Genomic DNA, 24,246 nt, shown 5'->3' on the forward strand with positions numbered 1-24,246 from the left:
GTATGAAATACATTGGAACATTTCAGTTTATGTTAAAAATTGCTGGGAAAAAAAAAGCTTGTGTCAAAAATTAAAATAATCCATATATAAATTTTATGAAAATTTACATAGCTCATAAATTGTAAATTTATGCATAATTTTTTAATTGTTTGTGGATTAATATATTTTTATATAAATATTACTTTTATGATTATGTATAAATATTTTTATATTTTAATTTAATTATATTATTTTAATCATGATCGTTCTAATTTTGATTAGACCACTAAATCTCAAACTGTTGTTTTGATTTGTTTGATGACTGATCTGATTTTTAATATTTTGATTAAAAATTACCTACTTCAATTAATTTGATGATTGGCCCGATTTCTAACATTTTGCTTAAAAATTATCAGCCACTAACATTTAAAAAAAAAACCTAATTTAGAAAAAGGTGGGAAACAAGGAGAAAAACCAAGAGAGAAGAAGAAAGAATGAGAGTGGTTGATGGGATAGTTATTGAGGAAAAGAAACACAAAACACAACAATAGTTGAAACTTTCTATATTTGCTTGCATTCAATAATTCTCTCTTTTGAACCCCTCCTGGCAAGTTTTAGATTCATAATGTCTCTTTTTCAATTTCCCTTTCCACTCTTGATATTTCACCCCCATTCCTCTTTTTCAACCTTGACCAAACATTTTGCATTTCTCTCATTTGGACTAATGACACTTGGCTGTATAGTTTGGCAATAATAAGAAATATTATTCATTTGTCATTGAATAGGCTTCATAATAATCTTCATAAATAACATTACTAATTTTTTTTTATAGATTTTGCAATTTATATTAACTGTTGTCCGAGGGTAATATATATATATATATATATTGTGCTAAAGCATAGTTATCCTCCTATTAGAGAAAATCCTATTCGAAACACTGTCGGGCACTAAATATGGGCACCTCTCTCAATGAGGATTCGAACTTTAGTTTATCACGTTGTAAGGGACTAACTCCTTCTATTATACCCAACTCCTGTTGGTAAGGATAATATTAATATGAACTAGGTAGGTCCCTCTTTATCTCCCTCTATCTCTCTCAATATATGATGTTAAAAGAGATAGGCTCTTTTTTTTTTCTTTTTTCTTTTTTGGAGAAACGGGAAATGTTCAACTAGCAGTATCTTTTTGTGCTGATTATTATTATTATTTTAAAAAATTAATCTTAATATGTAAATATTTGAGAATATTCTATCAACATTTAAAATTTTAATATAGACATCTTTTTGTTAATGACATTAGTGTTAGAGGATTAAAAGGACACATTACAAAATCAAAAGATCAAGATAAAACTTATATGTAATTAAGGGACCAAAGATGCACTCTTGCCGTTAGAGATTTTAATATGGTTTTAGTAAAAAAGAATTACCCTTTAATTTGTTAAATAAAAACAATGAAGTTTTCTTCATATTTTATTGGACAGACGATGAAGAGGAGGATGCTTTTATTTTATTTTTAAGTTGTTTATCCATTACCTAAGTATATTGTACGTAAGAGATCATGTCATATTAATTACAATTAAATAATTTATTTAGTTTTCTGAAGCTAATCAAATTAATTAAATACCTCTTATATTAAAAAAAATCATATTATTAGTATCTTGACCTAGATTCACTAATTCATCTAAGCTGATGTAGTTACAATCTCTTTTTTTCCTTATATTTTTTCTTGCCAACCTTTTTTCCCCCTAATGTTACAAGTTACAATCTTTACTATCCAATCCAATTCCTAGTTATTGTTGTCCTGGCTTCCTCAAATCCTGTTTGGTTTCTAACAATGTTTACTCTTAAAATTAAAATATTAACAAAAGCTGAGTTTAATAGAATGGATTAGTTCTTCATAAGTCATAATATGAAGAACAAGATTTAAATTTTCATAAGAAGAGATGCTTACATTTAATATCTAACAGTATCTTGAATTAAATTATTTTCAATACAAGAATGTTTCATATGTATTCTTAGCAAAGGAAAAAAAAATGAAAATTGGAATTGGAATTCCCCAAATGCCAATTGCATGTTCGGTTGACATTCATCAGATTTTATCCCATTTCCCAGTGATTTAAAATTCCATCCTACACAGTGAAATTGATGCCCGCCCCTTTTTTTGACCAGCAATCCCTTGCCTCATTGCACTACTACTACTAGTGAAATGGGCGTCCTAATATGAGATGGCAATTTACATTACTACCCTTGCATAATAACCCCTCAATCATTTAGTTTCTAAGTTACAATATGGTAAGATAAGATTAATTTTTCTTGGTAATATATTCCATCCAAGATTTTTTCCCCAGCTGTAATTGATTTAATTTCAATTTTTTATTATTAAAACAAGATTTGATTTTAAATTTGTGCCTATCTTGTAATAAAACCATAATAAATGCATTTGGATAAGACGTGACGTTCTAGTGCATAGGTTTTGGGAATTAGGCTAACCTGAAGATCAGCATAACCAAACTATTCATTATTCTAATAAGTGCCAAAGTGAGAAAGTTAAAATTAAGGACCCGGAATTAAGGATAATTGCTCTAAATGGCCATAAATTTTTCAAAAAATTACACAGCATTCCCTAAACTTCATTAAAATTAATTTGAAAATTTTTCATTTTTAAAGTTTATACAAAATTTTACTCTATGAAGAAAAAGTAAACTGCTTTACATCCTGTAAGTTATGCCAAAATTATACCAACCTTTTTTTTTCTCAATTTTCAAAATAATAAAAATTTTAACAAATAAAAAAATAAGTAGAAATATAATTTCAATAAATGATACAGTTAGGGATGAAGTTATCTAGAACATTTGAATTTAGGAAAGAAAACTGTGATAAAAGGGATAGGCAACTTCTTCATGAATAATGCCAACCACGCCAACAATGAGAAAAATGAGAAAGAAGATGACAAAAAATATTGAATACGATGTTTGATTGGAAAAATAATTGAGGATAATATCTATGTCACATTGTCATGTTAATATGACTTTTGTATGTTTGATTTTTTTTTATTTAACACTTTTCTTTCAATAGAAACTGAAAATATACAGTCAAATAAATACCAAACATAGAAGAGTACACGAAAAGGAAGGACCAACCCAGGAATCTCTTTTCATTATTCATTAACTTAACACATTGTTGTGAAAGTTTATTAAAAGTATAAAAATTAGAAGAAACATATGCCTTCCAATTTCTTCCTATAATCCTACTGATCCTTTCTTTAAAATCATTTTCTGATAAGCAAAGTTTGAATAATTCTTACTACTCTGATCCTATTTATAGGATAAAGAAAGAAAATTTTTTTTGTCTAATTTATAAATTACTTCATTAAATTTTTACCATGAATGTACTATATTGTCTTTCATTTATTATAATGTAGATTGTTATTTTTTTGAAAAATATATATATTAAATAGAGATAAAATTGAAAAGTTATTATATTTTAATGAAGAGTTAATGCAGCTTAAGGTTTTTTTTTTATTTATGTGAAACATGTTAAAAGTGTATTATATATAGAACCAAAAGAGTATTATTTATTTATTTTTTGATCGAATAATGATTGGTTTATCCATGGGAGTGATAAGTACCTAGGAGACAAGTGAGTACCTCGTTAACAAACATTTTAATCAACATTTAAAGAGTGGAGCAGGTATTTTTGACCAAACAGAATTTGAACTAAAAAGAAATTATTCAATTCTCAATTGGCTTTGCTTTGTAATATTACAATGAAAAATGCATCACCATGCATTTCAGTTCTATCTTCAGATATTTATAACCTTATAATAAAATGTTGTATCCATTAATTGAAATAAAAGTTATGTTAGACTGAAATGAGAGGAAATTCTCCCTACAACATATTTTTTAATTTACAAGACTTGAACTCAAAACTTAAGGAATACAAAAGTTTTTTTTTTTTCCAACCCAGCAATCATAATATAAATTATAATGATATCTGACGTACAATCAAATACACTTTCTACTATAAAATCCATGAAAGTTTGCCTAAGAAATAAAGAAAAACACAAAAAAGAACAGAGGAAATGATAAAAAAAATACCTATTGAATTTTTTTAAAAAAAACGTGATGTTTACTATTCTAGTAATAATTTTGACTACTCTTGGCATGGCAAAATAAATGAAAATCACTAACTTATTAGTTTAAAACTCAACAGTTTTTTTTATACTGAAAATCCTATTTGAATTAGAATTTAAATTAATCCTAAAAATTTAATGGCATATATTTTGTTTTTGTTATTTGAAAAAAGGGGTTTTTTCCAGCTCAGTTAATTTACTTATATTCTTTGTCATCAACTACCTTTGCCTAACCATTAAGTACGATTCACCTATAAATATCATTTAATGGCGTTGAAAATTCTTTGAAACGGTGCCCGCCGCCGTCCGTGATTCATAAGGAAAACAGATATTTTATTTATTAATAATAAATTATTAATAGAGACGTCCCTATTATTCCTTCTGGCCACTGCGGACTTTTTCTCCTTCATCCGCTATCGTTTTACTTTACCTGCAAACAGTAAATAAATAAAATAATAATAATAATAATAATAATAAGAATAAGTCTGAGTAATTGTTTTTTCAGTGTGTGTTTTTTGGGGAAGTTTTTCTAAGTCCATTTACCTAGTCCATGGTACTTTGAAAGTATTTTCAAAAGAAGTGGCTGTGGAAATAAAAGTGAAAGTAAAAGCGATAGTAAGATGGATGGAAGTGAGTTTTCAAAATATGTTTAGCGTATATAAATCAAACTTTAGTATAAAAATTATTTTTATATTTTGTATATAATGGGAAAAACCACAATATCCTTTTACTAATTTTTTTATAAAAAAAAAAGAACTTTGGCAGTGAACAATAAATTTACGAAGTACAATCACAACTTTAGGGTTTGTTTGGCTCAATGAAAGGAAGGGGAGGGAAGAGATTTTAATGGAGGGAAGGAGAAGCGAGGAGAGTGGAATGATTTTAATATTATCTTGTTTGGATTTATAAAAAAAGGAGGGGAGGAAAAGAATTTTAATATTATCTTGTTTGGTTCATCAGAGAAGGGAAGGGAAAAATATTTTAAAATGGACAATTTTGCCCTTATTTTATTTAAGATATGGGTATAATAGTTACAGTATTACATTTTCTCTCTAAATTCCACCAATTTTGGAAGGGAGGTTGAGGAGGGGAGGGGAGGGAAAATTTTCCCTTCGCTCCTAAAATTTGTGTATTGCCAAATAAGAGAAAATAATTAAAATCCCTCCCCTCTCTCCCAAATCCCTCATACCAAACACACCCTTAATAAGCTTAAGCTACTAACAAAGGTTAGGCTTACCAAAAGAAACTAATAATTCACAATATGATATTGGTAAATCAATGCTCAAATTTTTATTTAAAAAAAGTGCTCATATTTAGTATCAAATACTATTTCAAATAGAATTAGTTTCAATAAAAAAAAAAATACCTGTTTGCTAGCAAAAAAATTTACAGCCGGCTAAATTTTGATGGTATTTTATAGCACCACAGGAAAGAGTTTGCAATTCTTCTAGTCTCATTTCAGCTGCGCGTGAGATTCTCTTATACGTTGATGTATCTTTCTTTTAGGTTACTTAGCTTGACGTTGTCAATCAAGACAATTTTCATAGTTTAAAAACTACCCATTATAAGTTGGCTAAAAAAAAAAACAACTACTCATTAACTATTCTATACTAAAATCATTTTATCAATGGGATTTGAGTCTAGTAGAAACTAGAAGGGATTAATTTTTCACAACGTAACAAATCAATTTTCAAATTACCATTGAAAGAGAATTCACATTAGTATATGATAATGTATCAAACAGAATTGTCTCAAATAAAAAGAATATACGTGCTTCGCACAAAATCATTCTATTATATTGATGATAGAATTTGACCTCTTACTTTTCTAGAACACGTTGAAAATTTTCATCAACTTAAATTTGTACTACCTCCGATCTTAAATATAAGAGTTAGTTGACTAATTTGAGTATATTAAAAAAAATAAATTAAGTTAGTTATTTGTAATAAATAAGTATTATCTTTCCTAAAATATCCTTACTAATCAAATTTATTAGTTAGAACTACTATTATTACAAGGATTATCTTGAAAAAAAAGGATAAATATGATAAACAAAATATATTATGATCTTATATTTAGAACTAAAAAGGACTGGAGGTAGCATAATTTTTTAACAAGGGGATTCATTAATCTTTGCTGCTTTAGTGTTCTGATCATGGCCTTTTCTTCTTCTTCTTGATGAAATCTGATCATGGAATTTTAAGGGATTAACTTTATTGGATAAGCATATATGGGGATGAGCCGCTTTGCTGCATAATCAAGCTTAGATATTTTATTACATATTACTAGTACTATTTTATTTATCAGCCTATACTTTTTCTCTTACTATTCTATTTTTTTAATGACATTTTTTTTAATGGAAAACTACATCCCGTGATATAAATTTATATGTATTTTAATAGTAGAGTTCACAAAACATAGACACAATCCTAATTATAAGATCTCGTTATAACTTAAGTAAATTAATTCATAAAAAATTATAAATATGATAAACAAAATATATTAAGGTATTATGTTTAGAATCCCGCCTCATTCACTACCAGCTCCTATATTGGAGATTAGAGGGAACATAATATATACAAACCTTTTTTGTTGGAAAAAAAATTTCTTATTTTTATATTTGTCTTTCATTTGCCAATTTCTTTATTACTTTCCCAGATAGTAGATGCCCTTTCGGTTTCAATAAACTAACTGAAAAACTGCACCAACTATTTTATGTTCAGGAAGAACAAATTATGGAGCTACAGTATTTTATTTTATTATATATAACTATACAGACACACACCCACTAATTGACTTCTTAATATAAAAGAGTTTTAATTATTTTTGAAATTTAATTTTTTAAGTGAAAAATTCCTCACTGGATATTTTTATTGGGGTCATGTCGATGTGTGTGCATCCCAACTGTCAACTTACGTTAACACATAAAATAATAATATTAATTAGTTGGCACCTTGATTCTGACTATTATATTATAATTAAACAAATAAAAAGATGCTCCTTATTAGTTGGCCCCATATAAGCGTAGTGCCTTGTTTACAATTCACAAAGTTCATGAATTTTGTGTCCATATGAAATGCCACGATATTGAAACAAAACAATTTTCAAATAAGATTAATCTATTTAGTATTACCAAAAGTTAAATTAAATCAATTGTTTGCAAATAACTACAATTATCCCTTTTGCATCAAGTAACTGAATAATACACGCTTACCAAGAGATAATAATATAATAATACTTCCGGTTCTAATTATAATATTTTATTTATAGTCTACAAATGAGGTGTTATAATTGTGACCATAAATAATATAACACTAGGTTTTGTTTCAGACACACACATGTGGTGGCAACACCCAAAAATTAAAAAAACAACAACACATGTGTGAGTATTTTTTAATTTGCTAGAATATATTTTTTTGGTTCTATTTATAAGGTAGAAAGAATTGTTTTTCTTAATATAAGTCACTTCTTTAAATTTATCATATAAATGCAAAATTTTACTTCTAATTTATTATTACTATTTTCATAAAAAAATATATACAAATTAAATACGGATAAAATCCAAAAATTATTAAATCTCAAGATAGTGTTCATAAGGTTTAAAATTTTTCATAATTTCAATAAAACGTGTAAGAATGCTCTATAAGAAACACTAAAGAAATGTGTGGCATTATGATATCTACTATAAGACAACTTCAATCATACAAATGAGAGGTAATTAAGTTATCAGATTTGTTTGGAAATGAAAAAATTTTCAATTCACCCTTATTTAAAATTATGCTTTATTTTTAGGCAGAGATGTAAAATTATGAATTACTCCTCTGGTCCTAATTATAAGACCCAATTGACTTATTTGAGGAGATTAAGGAAGTAAGTTAAGTTGGTTATTTATAATAAATAAGTGTTGTCATTCCTAAAATATCCTTGCTAATTAAGTATATTGGCTAAAACTATCATTATTAGAAGGATTATCTTGGAAAAAAATGCATAAATATAAGAGACAAAATGGATTGGGGTCTTATAATTAGGACCAAATAAAAAGTCAAATGGGGTCTTATAATAAGGACCGGAGGAGTACATCTTAAGAAGTGGAAAAAAATTATATCAAGCTTTAAACATAGACAATTTAAAAATATATAATTAATACCCTATCTAGTCAATGGCAATAAATATATTCTAGAAAATGCTAAAAATTATGAATTACTATCTCTTGTCCTAAACATAAGAGTTAGTTCTCTTGTACTTGGGACTCGAGGTACTACATCTTAAGAATATAAGCTATATCCTACTTAATCACTTACAATGAATATATTCTAGAAAATGCCTCACGATAGGTATATTACCGTATGTCTTGATTTTTATCAAAGTTTTATAATCTCACTTCTTTAATTTTTTAAACCCAACTCATTAAAATTGTTCACCTCCTCCCCTTCCCTCCATTTTTCTAGTATATTAAAAAAATTTAATACTCTATTATATTACATCTTCTTTTTATTAATATTTTAAAATCTCACTTTTCTGATTTTTAAATCAAAGTTATTAAAAATCTTTTCCTTTTTCTGTTTTCCTCGTGCCAAGAATAGAGCTGATGCGTGTGCATATAACAATGACAACGAAAGAGTGTAAATTGTTGGAGTTGAGCCATACATTATGTTGGCCTTCTTTGGGGGAAAAAAAATTATTAGAGTGGTTTTATTGGCATGAGGCTTGAGGCTTATCATCAATTAAAAAATAGATTTAAAACCCTATATATTCATTTAATTAAATGATCCAACTCAAACACCTTTTTTAATTCCACCTTACCCTATTTAAATTTTAATTTATTAAACTTATGGAGTTAGTGTTCAATTTTAGCACTTGCCCTAATGAAATAAAAAATGTATTAAGTGAATATATTAAACATTATTCGAGATAATAAAAGTAATCACAGTATATGAGATGCCTCTAGAATTTGAGATACTACAAATATCCTGATATTTTATGGTATAAACTAAACTTATTTTCATGTTTCAAAATTAAAGCAAGTGAGAAAAAGAGAAACAATGGATTATAAAAAGGAAATGATTCTGATTCTCGAAAGCGATGTGTGATTAAATCAATATGACAACCTTATTATGAAAGAATATGAAAAGCACATGCGACCAATAATCTTATCAACATGCGTTTCATTGCACTTTAGCATATTTGGCCAATTTGAGAATATTTCTAGAAGCATTCTCCATCCACATTAATAACTTATATTGTCTGGGTCATAAATATAAATAATTAATTTGTAAAAATTAAAAAAAATTAGTTTAGTTAATTATTTGTAAAAATTGTGTTATTTTATATGGACTAGTATAAAATAATATATTCAAAATCTATTTAAAACTGCAATTTCGCAACTATATATAAGGGGTAGCTGAAATGACAACAGTCAAAAATAGTAAATTTAGCACTTGTCATTCATTACAACAAATGTCCTAATCGATTAATTATGATGTCTTTTGTCCAGAATGAGGATTTTGCTAACAAGTAATCTTCTAGTCTTATTTATAAATAAGATAAAGAGAAAATTTTATTTGATCCTATTTACACTCTGTCCATTCATTATTATAATATTTAAATTTTTGAATTGGTCTGTTCTCCCCATTTTATAAGATTTACACTTTTGTCTGTCTAAACATTAGATGTTATTTTTATTGATTTTATTCTTAATTAATATATTTTTTCTCATTTTCTTATACATTCTCTTTCATTTTTTCCCATACTCACTTGCCCACTCATAAATAAGAATATATTTAAGGAAAAAATCTATTTTTTCCATATTTATTATTTTTAAATATTTCTAATTGTAGTTTTCTCAAACCATATAATTCAATTATTTGGATCTTAAAATAAGGGACTGAGGTCATATCATTAAATTTTTAATATGAATACATTATTTTACTGTTTATTTATTATTGTGTATATTATTATTTTCTTAAGAATTATACTATATCTCAAATAAAAGTACCGTTGGAAATTTGTTAAATTTTAGGGCAAGATTAATAAGACTCAATGTGTTGAAAGTCATTGACAAATAGAACTAAAGAAATAATTTGTAAGCATCTTAATTATAATGATGTAAAGATTTTACTAATGAGTAATTTGTAAGTATCTTCATCTATAAACACATTTTGAACTACAAAATGGGTCCTGATTCCCATGATGAGCCATTGGAACACAATGCATCTAAAACTATCTGTATAAGAGGAAAAATAAAGTGACTAAGTTAAAATGGTATATTTGATGCGTTTTTGAATATCTTTATAATGCTTCATTCAAATTCCTGAGTTAAAGTAAAGAAGGCATTTGTTTAGATGCTCAGTACTCTATTTTTTTAAGTTAAGCTCAGAGTATTCTTAAACTACTTTATGTTTGAGACTAATCTCATTCGAGTCGAGAGCGTTAAAATTAATATCTTCTCAACAAGTATACTTTTCGACATTCTAAATTTGTTTAGGTGTTTATTTCTTTATTTTAATACACACGCTAACACTGTATGAGGTTAGATGTGCGGGGAATTATGCTTGGAGATCAAAATGACAAGTTTCCATTTTTTTTTTAAAAAAAAAAAGATGTTAACCTTCAACTTATAAAATTATTTTGCAAGAACGAGATCTTTCTACAAAAGAAAATGGGCAATAACTAAGATGACAGAGGCAAATAGTTTATCTTCTTAATAGTCACGCACAAATAATTTAATATTAAAATAAAATATATTTCCCAGTCTTACACGCACATATATAAAGGATAAGAATAGCATTTTTTTCTATGGCTGACTATTATATTTTCTTTAGCTTAGTACTAACTTGTATACCTGTGATAGACAAGAGCAAATTATTTCTCTAATCACTATTTTGGACTTTTGGTCATTATAGATTTTTTTTCTTTTCAAAGAAGGGCATTGCTTTTGCAAAATAATTCGAAAAAGTTCAATGTCCATATGGGTAATTAACTTGTTAATTTTTCCATTAAGTATAGACACCCTTTTCAAGACACCATAGAATAAAATAAGCGATTATTTTGGTGGGGTGGGTTGAATTTACCGACCTCCTTGGGGGAATAATTTTTTTAAGTCCGGCCCCTCAAAAGGTGTACATCTTTTTTTTTTTTTTAAAATAAGTATTTTATTTTTTAATTTTTTATTTCTAAGATACTAGTTATATTCTAATGTATATAGAAACACGATTCCATGCTTTCAAAATAAATGCTTTAGATAATAGTAAGAGACATTTAAAAAAAATGTTAACACAACCATAAGAAACTATGACAAAATATTGAAAGCAAAAAAGTAAAATCTGTATAAGTTAGAATCCAACATAGTTATAAATATGTTAAAATAAATATATTATCTAAAAGTCATTGGCTGATGCAGCCTTATCAAACACCAGTCTGATTTCATAACAGAGACACCAAAAATTAAAATAAAAAAAAAAACTCTTGTATGCTTCCATTAGCTTTGGCAATATAGAAAGACTTTGATGTCTGCTTTCATGATTTTAAAATAAAAACAGTAATTTTCCCTGCTTAAAAATTTGCCCTCTTATCTTATAGTTAGCAAGTCAAAAATATTTTAGTGAGGTAGTTAATGTCTGCATTGGAAGGGTCACGGCCAATTAATTAGATCCGGAGATTTCCCCCTTATACTAAGGGAATTGCTTGGTTGAAATGGAACACTCATCAATAAACCACACCTAATCTAACAAAACAGAGTTATAATAGCATAAATTTTTTTGATTGTAATTCCCTCCGGTTCTAAATATAAAACCTATTTTGTAGTGTAATTTACACTACAAAATGGTCTTCTATTTAGGACCGAAGGAGTATTATTTTTCTAAACTCAAAATGATGTGATTTTAAGCTCCGTAAAAGGAAACCTTGATTGAACTAGTCAGGAAAATAGTTCACTAGTTTATTAATCTAGCTTACCAACTCAAATTGGATTTTAATATGTCATCAATGAAAGAGACTGCAAGAAATTGATTTGCCGTAATTACTCTTGATTGGCTAGGGGAAAGAAACAGAAGGGGCAATTAGATTCATGATTTGATTTAATTAGGTCAAGTGACAAGCAGGCCCAATACAATAATCAAAGTAATTAAGTTAAGCATGTTATTAATTATGAACCAAATTCAAAGAACTCATGAATCAGTAATCAGGTTAATCTAATTCAATCACAACCTCTCACCGTGATTACTGATTATGACTATTATTGCGTGATAAGCATTATCATTGTTATTGTTATTATTATTGGCGGAATGCACTATTTTTATTTTTTAAAACTAAAAGCTATAAAAAGTTGAAGAGAAATCTTAGTCAAGCACAGTTGAAGAGAGAGATGATGCATGCATGGATCTATCAAATGTCATTGAGTGGGAAGAAAGTGTGGTGCTTTCTACCGCTTTCAAGAAGATAATGAGTAATGTCATTTATAAGAAACTTTATAAATTCAAGAAGAGAAGAGGCCTGTTTGGATGAGGTTGAAAAGTACTTCTCCGGTTCTTAATATAAGAACTAATTATTGAGTTAATTTTGATTCTAAATATAAGACCTAGTTCTCATATTTATCAGTTTTTTCTAAATTACCTCTATGGATCTCCCTCAACCATAATCAAGTAAAGGAGGGAAAGAGGATATTAAGAAAGATAATTATGGTGTTTTAGGAAAAATATATCATGTTTCTTACAATTAAGTAACTTACCTAATTTTCTTAATCTAATCAAATTAGTTAAATAAGTCTTATATTAAAGACCAGAGAAGTACTTATAAACACGTTTCACATAAATCGAGACAAAAATTCTCTCATACACTTACTTTATATTTCATAAATTATGATTAAAAAAACTACTTCTAAATTATACCAAACAGGCTGAATAGTATCTGCATCAATTAGATGTAAGACAATGGTATCTTATACAATATAAATAGCGAAATTTGAGTTTTCAATAATTAAGCATTCTTAGACGTAATATACGAATATGTTCATTAAAAAAAAATCAATTAAAGCATAGAGTAAAATAAAACTATAATTTTCAAGTCAAACTGGATTTTTAACTATAATTTTTTGAATCGATTTTAAATAGGAAAGACCAATAATTAAATGATAAAACATGTTATATATAGCGTGAAGTATAACCCACATATAGTGGAGAACCACATCTTTTTTTCTCCCCTTTTATATATATATATATTTTTTTTCTGGAAGCGAGTATGGTCAACATATAGAAATAGCCAGCTATATACGTCGTCGTATTCCTTGATATTGAAGACAAAGCAGGATCAATCAAAAGCAGTGGCTAGAAATCCCGATTTCTTGCTTACTTTACAATATATTAAATTTAAAAATAAGCCATAATATATATATATTTATATATATGGATCGTAAGAAATATTACAAGTTTTAGAATGAAGAAATGCGTGATGAAAATAAAGAGCTTTTAATGTGTTATTTGACAAGAGCAAGTCATGCTTATGAAGAATGTGATCGAATAGAGCTTTGTTTTCTTTTTTCAAAGTATACTTACTTTATATTGGATGGATATTTTTAAAAAATTAACATATTTTTTTTTAAGAAACCAAGCGGTATTTCCTAACTGATAGTCAGAGATTAATCCTCCTGAAACTTGTTGATTTGAACCCAAGTCATTTGTCAAGCTTTGTTGATAAATTAACATTTTTTTACAAATATAATTTTACTAATTTTTTAAAATATATATTAATTAGTTATCTAATTTTTATATTTAAGACTCGAGAGAGAAATATGACTATTAAGTAGGTGGCACCCAAAAAAATAAAACAGATGCAACTTCTTAAACAATTAGTTGTCACCTTAAACAAATTTAATAGTATGCAGGAAAAAAATGGTTGTTACCTAAAAAAAAGTTGTTGTTACCTAAAAATTAAAACGTTATATATATATATATATATATATATATATATATGCAACTTCCTCTTCCTCTTCTTATCTCTCTCTCTTCTTTTTTTAAATTTACTAATAAATGTCAAACATCTAAAAATTTGGCATGAGATAAAATATAATTGATATGCTATATGCTTGATAGTACAAACCACAAAGTCAACCATAATCAAAATTATTGGAAGCAAAACGATTCACTGAATCATTGCCACTATATATATAATAAATATATATATATAAATATATATACACTTTTAGTTAATTGTTGAGATAAGAAGCAATATATTTTCATTTTTTTATATAAAAAGAATAGGAAGACAAATCTCTCAGGCCTTGAACTAACCTGTCCATTGCGTAAGTTATTGATAGAAGCCATATTCAATTTATTTAACACATCGATACATATGTCTCATGAATTATTGGACGCTGATGTGTTTGTTTATTGACAAAAATGATAAAATAAATATATAAATATTTTCTACAGTGTCCAGGTGCTTCCGCTTGAAATATAAATTATTATAATATTATATATTTTTAACGAATCTTGAACATTCAAGTTAATTATTTATTAGCCAAACAATTAATTTTTTTCCCTCAAAACTAGTATTCAAAAGGTTTAAATTTTATTATTTTCGTTTCTTTTGTTTTTAATTAAATCATTATTGCCTTAATGGAGACTAAGAATAATGATATGGTCATGCATCCTACTTTATTTTGGGGGACAATAAAATGTACTACCTCTGGTCTTTAATATAAGACATTGTTTAACTTTTATTTTGATCATAAATATAAGATCCCAATCAATTTTGTCTCTCATATTTATACATTTTTTTCAAGGTAGTCCTTCTAACAATAGTAATTCTAACCAATACATTTGATTAGCAAGGATATTTTAAGAAAGACAACACTTATTTATTACAAATAACTAATTAACTTTTTCTTTGATCTCCTCAAATTAGTCAACTAGCTCTTATAATTACGACCAGAAGTAGTAGTATATCATAAAAATTCTTTATATTTGTGATAGGCAAAAAATTTTTTTTATATGTGTGAGGAAATTTGGATATTCTAAGATTTTTTTTATTTTATTACCGTTCACTTATTAAAAAAAATTATGCACTCGTTGTGTTCATGAAAGCTTAAACTCCTTGCTTAGGATGAAACTAAAAGATGTGTTTAGTATCAGTTTAATCAAATAACTTCAACTTGATTTTTTTCATATAGTGAGTCAAGCTTTATTTAGTACATAAGACCCGTGTTAACTTAATACTCTCCGGTTTTAAATATAATACTCATTTTATAGTATAAATTACACTATAAAAATAGTATTATATTTAGGAGCAGAGGAGTAGCATATTACTGTAATAAACTTAACACCTATCAATGTTATTAACCAATTTATAGATAACAACTCTTAAAATATAAATAATATAATTTTTTTAAAATTTTTATATCGTTGATCATATTAGTGTAATTAATCCATTAACATCACCATAAACTATTTTATGAGCCCAACAAATTCGTATTTTCATATATTTTTATTACACTATCTAATCCTAAAAATAGAAATTAGATAACTAATTTGTAAATATTAGAAGATTAGTTAAATTAATTATTTATAAAAAATATATATTTGTTTTCTTAATAAAAATGAATTCGTTAATTAACTTCTATATCTAGGATTATATTTTTGAGAAGCATAAAATTAAATTTATAGCAATTTATATTATTTATAAATTAGGGATAATATAATTTATTCTTTTTCTTTTTTTGATAAATTTTGTACATTGTTTGTCAGATATGCAGATGCCTAAATTATGTACTAGGTTCATTCATCTTAGATTTAAAAAATAATTATTCCCGCAAGAAGGGTTGCATGTTCATGTGTCAGAAAATGCTACTTCACCTGTTGCCTGTGAGTGCCTTACTTTTGGCCACACAAGTAAAAAAGGTCTGTTCCGTTGCACCAAAGTGGAAAATCCAAACTGAGTGGACCTAAATTTATCAAATTATTTTTAGAAAAATTTAAAAAAGGAAAAAAGTTGACGAATGTCAAATTATTAATACTATTTTTGATTTTAATTATAAAATCTTGTCCGGTAGATTATAAATAAATTTTATAATTAAAATTAAAAATAATATAAAATATAAAATAAAATCCCTTTTTGCATTTATTTACTCCCGTCTTTAGTATGAAATTTAATTATTAAGATGATTTTAATCATTAATATAACACTTAATTCTCATATTTATTAATTTTTTAAATTATTTTTATTGACACTCTCTCAATCATAATTAAGTAGAAAAAGTAGTGAAGATATTAAAAAAATTATTATGATATTTTTAAAAGATATATTATATTTTTTATAATTAACTAACTTAATTAATTTTTTTAATTTAATTAAATTAGTTAAATAAATGCTATCTATTCCCATCAATATGTCTTTTCAATTGGATGCTCTTTTATTGGGATGGGTACCTCTTTTTTGCGGGGCACAAGACCCTTTTGGTTGATTTTTATGTGGTTATCTTGTTACTATAACATGTTATCTAATTATTGCCAAATATGCTGAAGATAGGCCGCTTAACCCTAATTTTAGATAAGGTGTTATAAAAATTTTATCTAGTCTTTTAACTTTAGGCAACATTTAAGAATTATCAAATATTACCAACAAGTTGTTGGTTAAGATGATAAGCAGTCTCATTTTTACAAAGAAAAAAATATAAGTTCAAATCTCAAAAAACATAATTATGGGGATAGTTTTAACCTTAATACTTTCAGTCTAATAAAAATTAATCTTAAATCCAAAGTGACTTGTGGAGATTTTGAATTTATAAAAAAAAGAATTAAAATAATAATAATTGTCGCACAAAAATTATCATTTCACACTAATAATATTAGGATTTAAGGATTGAATTTAAGAAAATGAATAAATACTTTGTATAAAATTAGAGAACAACTGTACATTTTTATTTTTTTTTTGGTTTTTTCTATATTCAAAATATTTTTAGATGTCTAATTTTATTAAGCATATGCATGAGAATCAAATATTCTTGCATTTTGAAATTAACATGATTGCAAAGAATTCTGTTTTTTTTTAATCACTGTTTATGATTTTTATATTGTACATGGTAATATAAATTGTGTTGCTCTTCTCTTAATTTTTATCCACAATTTAAAGGATGTTTGGATAACTAAAAAATATTTTTTCACAAATTGAGATAAATTTCTCTATATATTTACTTCGGGAATATTTAGGTAACATAAAACTGCAAATCAAGATAAATTTCTCTACTTATTGGCAAAATCATGGTTTTAATTTTATCTAAACACTCTCTTCGTATACTGTAAAATTACTTATAAAGTTGTGGTTTGGTACTCATCCAAACACGCCCTTGATAGCACGTTAAATTGTGGATGAAAAGTGACAGTACGGCATGAATAGATTATATATATTATCTTAGTGCTTAAATAATATTAAAGAAAATAAATTGACATGCTAATTTTTGTTTACTCACTTTTAATTTTCTTATCCTCAAGGGCAAGGATCTTATCATCCCTATATCAAATTAAAATCAATAAAAAATACAGAAAAATATAATGAATTGTACAACTATGACTGGAGCTTATTTTGCAAACTTTATACAACATATAAATGAAAAAAATTTCTAGTTAAATTTTTAATTAATCACCCTAAACTCTCATGCCTAGATTAATGAAAATTTCATGATATTTTAATTTATGGCTTTCATATACCGTCATCAACATTTTTAATGTTTTTCCACAGCTTCTAAAAAGGATGACAAAAAAAATCAAGTTTAAGATATTCTTTAATTTTCAATTTAAATAATCTGTCATTTTCTTAGGCTTGAGCTCAATTAATGTAAAAGATCACACATGGCGCCTACCATCAATCATTGGAATTTTTCTCATCTAAATAATCTGTTCTAAACTCTTGTTTTGGGATAAAGAAATAAAATAAAATAAAAATAAAATGATCTGTTCTAAAGTTTCCTCAAGAAACAATAAGGATAAAATATTAAAGATTGTAATATTGATTTCATTTTAAAACGATACAATTTAATTTTATATTTTAACTTCTCTCATTTTATTTTGCGTACAGTATATGACAAAGAAAGTCATACGCACTTAACTTTTCTTTTCTTGTCAAAATATAAGAAGTTAGACTATTTTTTTAGTCTTAAAAAGTAATCCTTATGATCAAAATCAAGCAGAATTCATTGACACTAAGTTTGAATAATTCAAATGCCACGCACATGACCAAAAGGAAAATTTAGCTTCAAGCAAACAATTTTTTTATTGCAAGTTAGCGCTTCCGAAGGGTGGTGACTGGTGACATTAGTCACACGTTTAAGTATTATTTTATTAAAAATAATTTTACTTGAAATATTGTCAGATATTAAATATAAATATGTCTTTTTTAGTAAGAGTTTAAATTTGATTCGTCATATTAGGACTAGTTCCTCCTATCAAATCCGATTGCTATTCAGTTGTTTAAGTTTAATTTAATATAGTGAATATTAAATAAACTCATGTAAAATAAAAAGGAGAGAGGAGAGAGAAGAATTTTTTTTTTTTTAAAAAAGAGGAAGCAGCAAGACTGATCAATTAAACATTTTTTTAAAAATTTTATAGCATAGCTTTTAAATAATTCTGATTCCATGTAATACTCTGTGGTTGTTTTCAAAGTGTATAGTTTACTTTGTTGAATTCAATGACACTTGTGGCAGCGACACTTTCGAATAATTTGCCATTATTAAACTCATCAATATGCACATGCGAGCTATAATTCTTATATATATTATTAGTGATAGTGATACATATAAAGATAAGGAAGCACTTAATATATTATAATCTTAAATCCACTCATCTCACATATTATAATATTTTTCTATGTTATAATTAAATGGCACTAATTTAGAATGCCATTATGTATTAAACGCCACGAAAGGGACATCTTTGAATAAAAATGATCAGTGCATATTAATAAAAGTTTGACCCGGTAATTAACAAAAAGGTTGATCCAATATGCAATAAAAAAGGCATATGTTCAAGTTTAGGCATATATTCTAATGGTAAATACCTATTATTCTACTTGTAAATTTTTATTACTACCTCCGCTCCTAATTATAAGAGCCAGTTGACTAATTTGAGGAGATTAAAAAAGTAAGTTGAGTTAGTTATTTGTCCCAAATAGATGTTGTCTTTCCTAAAATATCTTTGCTAATCAAGTATATTGACTAGAACTATCATTATTAGAAGGGTTACTTTGAAAAAAAAATGTATATATATGAGAGATAAAGTGGATTGGAGTCTTATATTTAGGATCAAAATAAAAGTTAAACATGGTCTTATATTAAGGACCTATTATTCTACTTGTAAATTTTTATTATTTGAGTAATGAATAGTGTTAAATATCTTTTTAATTGTAAATTTACATTATGTGAGCAGTAAATACTCATAATTTGAGTGATAATCCCAGATGACTCTATGGGTTTATTTAGATTGACTTATAAATAGCTTTTTAAATATGATTTACGAAATACGAGGTAAGTATGTGAAAAAAATTTTGTCTCAACTTACATGAACTTATTTAAAAATCTGTTTTGAACAGAACTCGAATTGGGAGAATCTCATGGTAAAAAAAGGAAAAGAATGGAACAGAGACACGTGGGGCGGGGGAAGGAAACTAACCCTGATATGAAGAGAGAAAATTGCAGCCGCCTTGGGCAATAAGAGAGAAAGAAGAAGGGGGCCATCATTTTCCATGGCCTCTCATGGACAAGCCACTTTCATTTCAACAAAGTTAGAGAGGAAAAGACATTAAAAAAGCTTGCTGGATCATTGACCAGAGACTTTTGTAAAAGACAAAGACCAGTCCCTCCCAGAAAAAGACCCCACCACCCCCAAACACTAACTAGTTTTCAACTTCATCACGCAATTGAACAGCTCTTCACTTGGCATCTCCCATTCCTCCATCTGTTTCTGGGGTCCATTTCACATGCCTAACGATAAGCTCAACCAAAAAAAAAAAAGGGTGGAAGCATTTCATATCAGGACAAACTCTTCTTCAACCTATTTTTCCTACCCAAAAATTTCTCAAGTAAAATCTCAGATTTAAGTCTTGCATATGAGGGGGGGGAAAAAAAAGAGAGGCTATGTTGGAGAACAAGTATATTTTATTTTAAGACCTGATAATACTTGAATATGAAACTATCGGTGGTATGGAATAATATCAGATCGTTGTCAAAAGAAAAAGGATAGAGTTCATTGAATCATGTGTCACAAAACACTGTTCATAATCTTCACATTCAAACAAGTGAATCCACCAAATAGTAGAGTCCACCAATGAGTCATTTACAAGCTTTCAAATAATGAAGAACGTCTTGTAGCATAACGGAGCCCACTAAGTGATAGTTTGACAATAACAGATAGTTCAGGCTCACAGGATTTAACTTGCACAAAAATATGCTTTGGTAGCAGGCAGATATTCAGGCCATGACTATGGTGGAACTGAAAATTAGAGAGACTATAAACTTATTTATATCACATGCATACATAAAATATTACTGACAACAGGGCTACACTGATAAAACACACAAAATATAGGGTTACAAAATAGGAGATTCCATTGTTTATTAACCCCATATACCAGACCTGCCAAGCACAGAACAATAATATCTAGACCTACAAGGACTCTTTTTCTTCTTTTTTTTGGGGCCAAAACCTACATGGATTACATGTGAAGAAAAATGCAGTGAACTACCTTTTCTTAGTCACGGGAACTTCACATGATTTAAAGGAAAAATAGAAGAGTCCCATGATACATGAGTTCTTTCAAAGTCACTTTCACTGAGGATACCATATTGACGATAAATCTGGCTGTTCCTGAAGAGATTCCATGCCTCCTACGCTTGCTTGCATATCATCCTTAAAATCAAAAGATGCCAAATCACAGGGGGACCCAAACATTAAATTGAAATTGGAGTTATTACTGCTGTTGCTGATATGATTGTTGGCTTCAAATGGAGAGTTCATGGCCTTGAACCGGTCAAAATAACCTTCCTTGCGAGCAAACATCTGCTGATTATTGGACATGTTGGAGTCTTCAAAGAAGTTCCCATCCATAACAACTCCCTGATTAGGGAAGAAATTGTTTTGTTGATGCTGAACGTGGGATTGGGGAAGGTTCTGGTTTTCCACAGTTACACGGCTACCAGAACTTATGTTCTTGCTTCCTTGAACATTCGCATCATAGACTGACATAAGGTCACTAATCATCTTCTGGCCATCTTCAGGGACGCCAAGCCTGATAGATTTAGTGAAGAGGCAGTGAAATTAACAGACTGAGCAGTAGTCTTGGGTTGGGCAAAAGATTGAGGGAAGATAACTGGCTTCACCTCATTAACATGGAAATTTGACCCACCAAAATCTGAGGAAGTGCCTCGACATGGGCAATTCAATTGATGATTGTCCCGAGATGTCCTATCAGCGAAAGCAAGGCGAACATCATTGTAAGGGCATTGAGGGTGCTCACATGTGTAGACTTTATGATTGATCATCATGTTAAAGTCATTGGGAGCCTTCCTCTTCCCAAGGAAATCCAAGTTTGTAACAAGCTCTCCCTTGATGGGAAAAGAAGGTTGCTGAACTGGCAGTCTTCCCCTCATTCTATCCATCCCAAGATTGGATGGATTAAGATTTTCAGGCTTCTGCTCCTCCACATCAAAATTTGGCTCTTCCTCGGCTCCTTCAACATCATACTCACTGCAATCATTGATTACCAAAGATCCACTACCTCCAGCTGAGGATAATGGAGGGCAATAATCAGGGTATAGTTCTCTTGCCAAAGCCTCCTCCTGGTTGATGATGGCAAGCCAGGTCGCGCTTTCCTTGGCTGTCATTTTATCTTGAAGGCATTTGGACTGCCTGACTAGCCTGCGAATCTTGGCAATATCAGGAGACATGTGCTTTATGACAGCAGTTAAAACACCTACTTTCCATGCCTTCTTGAGATCATGTGGCTTCTTGTATGGTGGAGGGCCTTGATCTTTAGGTAAACCGATCTGTGGCCACCAATCTTCATTCCCACTGGGCCACCATGGTGGAGGAACTCCCTTCTCCAAAGGAAACCGTCTCTGAGGCGGATCGCAGTGCTGCATCAGCGCTGACAAGAGAGAACCCAGGGTTGTGTCCTGAAGCTCTTGCAGAGTGTGTGGAGTTGGACCAAGAGAACTGCATCCATCATTCTTGCCTGGAACTGCATTATCAGCCTGATATTTGGCGATGGCAGCCGGGCCATTCCTATCAAATCTGACTTTATCCTTCCACCATTCGCGGAGATTGTCAGATGCCCCAGTCACAGGTTTTCCCTTCTCTGGAATTATCCCATAAACAAATCCTTGAGCCTTGCAAACCTCCATCATCTTTAGCATGTACTTCAAGATGCCATCTTGAGCCCTTGACATCTTCTTCCTCCTTGCCTGTTCTTGGGACTGCCTTTGCTTCACTGCATCTATTCCATCCCTAGATTTGTTTTGTTCCTTCAGCCGTTTCAGGCGCATCTTGTCCCTCCACATCCTCCTCTCGAGCTCATCCACATCGATTTCCTCATCACTGTAATCATCTTCAACAGCCACCTCTGGTTCAGTCTGCCGGGTGACAACATCTCCTTCCCCAGTGGGAGCAGAATACATATCCGAATCACCACAAAACCCCATCTCTTCAAACATCATCATCTTTCCCTTCTTTTATACACAGATCAGATTCCACAATACCTCAACCTTGAATAGCTTTACACCTGTCCAAAGTCATGAAGCAAAGATCATATCATTAATTAATCACAGTAAAACCAAACAAATCAAATACTCTCCATGTGAATAGTGTTTTAGCCGTAGGATTTTCATCAATAGACTCTTCTTTAATTTCTAACACGGGAATCTTAGATATTGAGTAAAATTTCCTGATCACCAAAAAAATAATATTAACAGGACTACGTCTAAATTCTTTTCACTTCGAACACACATTAACCAAGCAATCAGGGCTTAATTGATTGCACAGATCTAAACCCTCCACATGTAAACCATGAGAACAAAAGCGTCCACAGTCACTCATATGGTGATTTAAGGAAAGGAAACTCAAATTTCAGATCGATATTCTCTCAAACAATCATCACAAGAAAGCAGCCAAGAGAGGAATCAAAGCTTCATCAAGAATATAAAAGGATAGAAGCAAAACTTTCCAGGAAACTTTCCAAGCAGGCTTTCAAAACAGGATCTAAGACCAACTCAATCACTCAGACAACCAACAAGCGAGTTAAAAAAGCGATTTAGATCATAAATATAGCAAAAGATAAACTAACCCATTATAAAGACTCGTGCAGATCCACCAGGCAACAGAATCAGCTTCAATTCAAAAACCATAAACCTTAAAAGAACTCCACAGATCGGATTGAACAATCACAGGCTAACACGAAAGAAACAACACAACAAACAGATAAAAAGCAGACAAGCAAAAGCAGGCAAGGGAATCTCACCAGAAGATCCCAAAAAAACTGGGACTTTCTCCTCTTCTGCAGTCAGAAAAAGTCAACCGTAGTAGAAGAACAAGAAAAAAGGAAGAAGGCGGGTTTCTGAGAATTGCTCTTCTTCAGAAGAAGGAAGATGCGAAAAGAGGGGGGGGGGGGGGGAGAGAAAAGGAAGAGAGAAGTGAGGATGATGCTGGTTTTATTGCTTTATAAGTGGGAGGTGGCCCTCTGGCTCTGCTTGATGAACATGAGAGAGAAAGTGGAGGGTGGGGGCATTGGTGGGGTAAACCCAAATTTGAGGAATGTGAAAAATGGTGGGATATTTATATATCAATCAATCAATCCATTCATTCACGTTCATGTTAGGTTCTTATCCATCTCCTGCCTTAGGGACGTACCCATTCGTTTCTGCATTCATTGCTGTGAAATTTATTGTACGCGTTCCATTCCAGTTTTGTAAAAAACACGCGATTTTGTGTTTCAACCTGAAAAAGAATACGCGACTTTCTTTTTTAACGAACTGCCAGTAGTATGTGTATATACATCTAATCCTTACTATAAAACTTATTTAATTAATTTCATTAGATTAAAATAGTTAGGTATGTAAGTTAATTATAAAAAAATCACATGTTTGTCCTAAAACACCAT

At 29.1% G+C, this 24,246-nt stretch overlaps 1 protein-coding gene across 1 annotated transcript; it reads right to left on the bottom strand.

Moving 5' to 3' along the window:
- Nucleotides 1-20,350: 20,350 nt before the first annotated feature.
- On the bottom strand, nucleotides 20,351-23,746 carry LOC114751249 (protein ETHYLENE INSENSITIVE 3-like). Its single transcript, XM_028939938.1, is given in 3 exon segments — nucleotides 20,351-21,374; nucleotides 21,377-22,872; nucleotides 23,608-23,746. Coding segments are annotated over 2 exon segments (1,887 nt in total). The 5' UTR covers nucleotides 22,811-22,872; nucleotides 23,608-23,746; the 3' UTR covers nucleotides 20,351-20,921.
- Between the last annotated feature and the right edge of the window lie 500 nt (nucleotides 23,747-24,246).

Source organism: Neltuma alba, unplaced genomic scaffold (genome assembly GCF_004799145.2).
Source record: "Neltuma alba isolate B1F8T4 unplaced genomic scaffold, ASM479914v2 tig00000154_pilon, whole genome shotgun sequence".
In the NCBI taxonomy this organism is placed as follows: Eukaryota; Viridiplantae; Streptophyta; class Magnoliopsida; order Fabales; family Fabaceae; genus Neltuma; species Neltuma alba.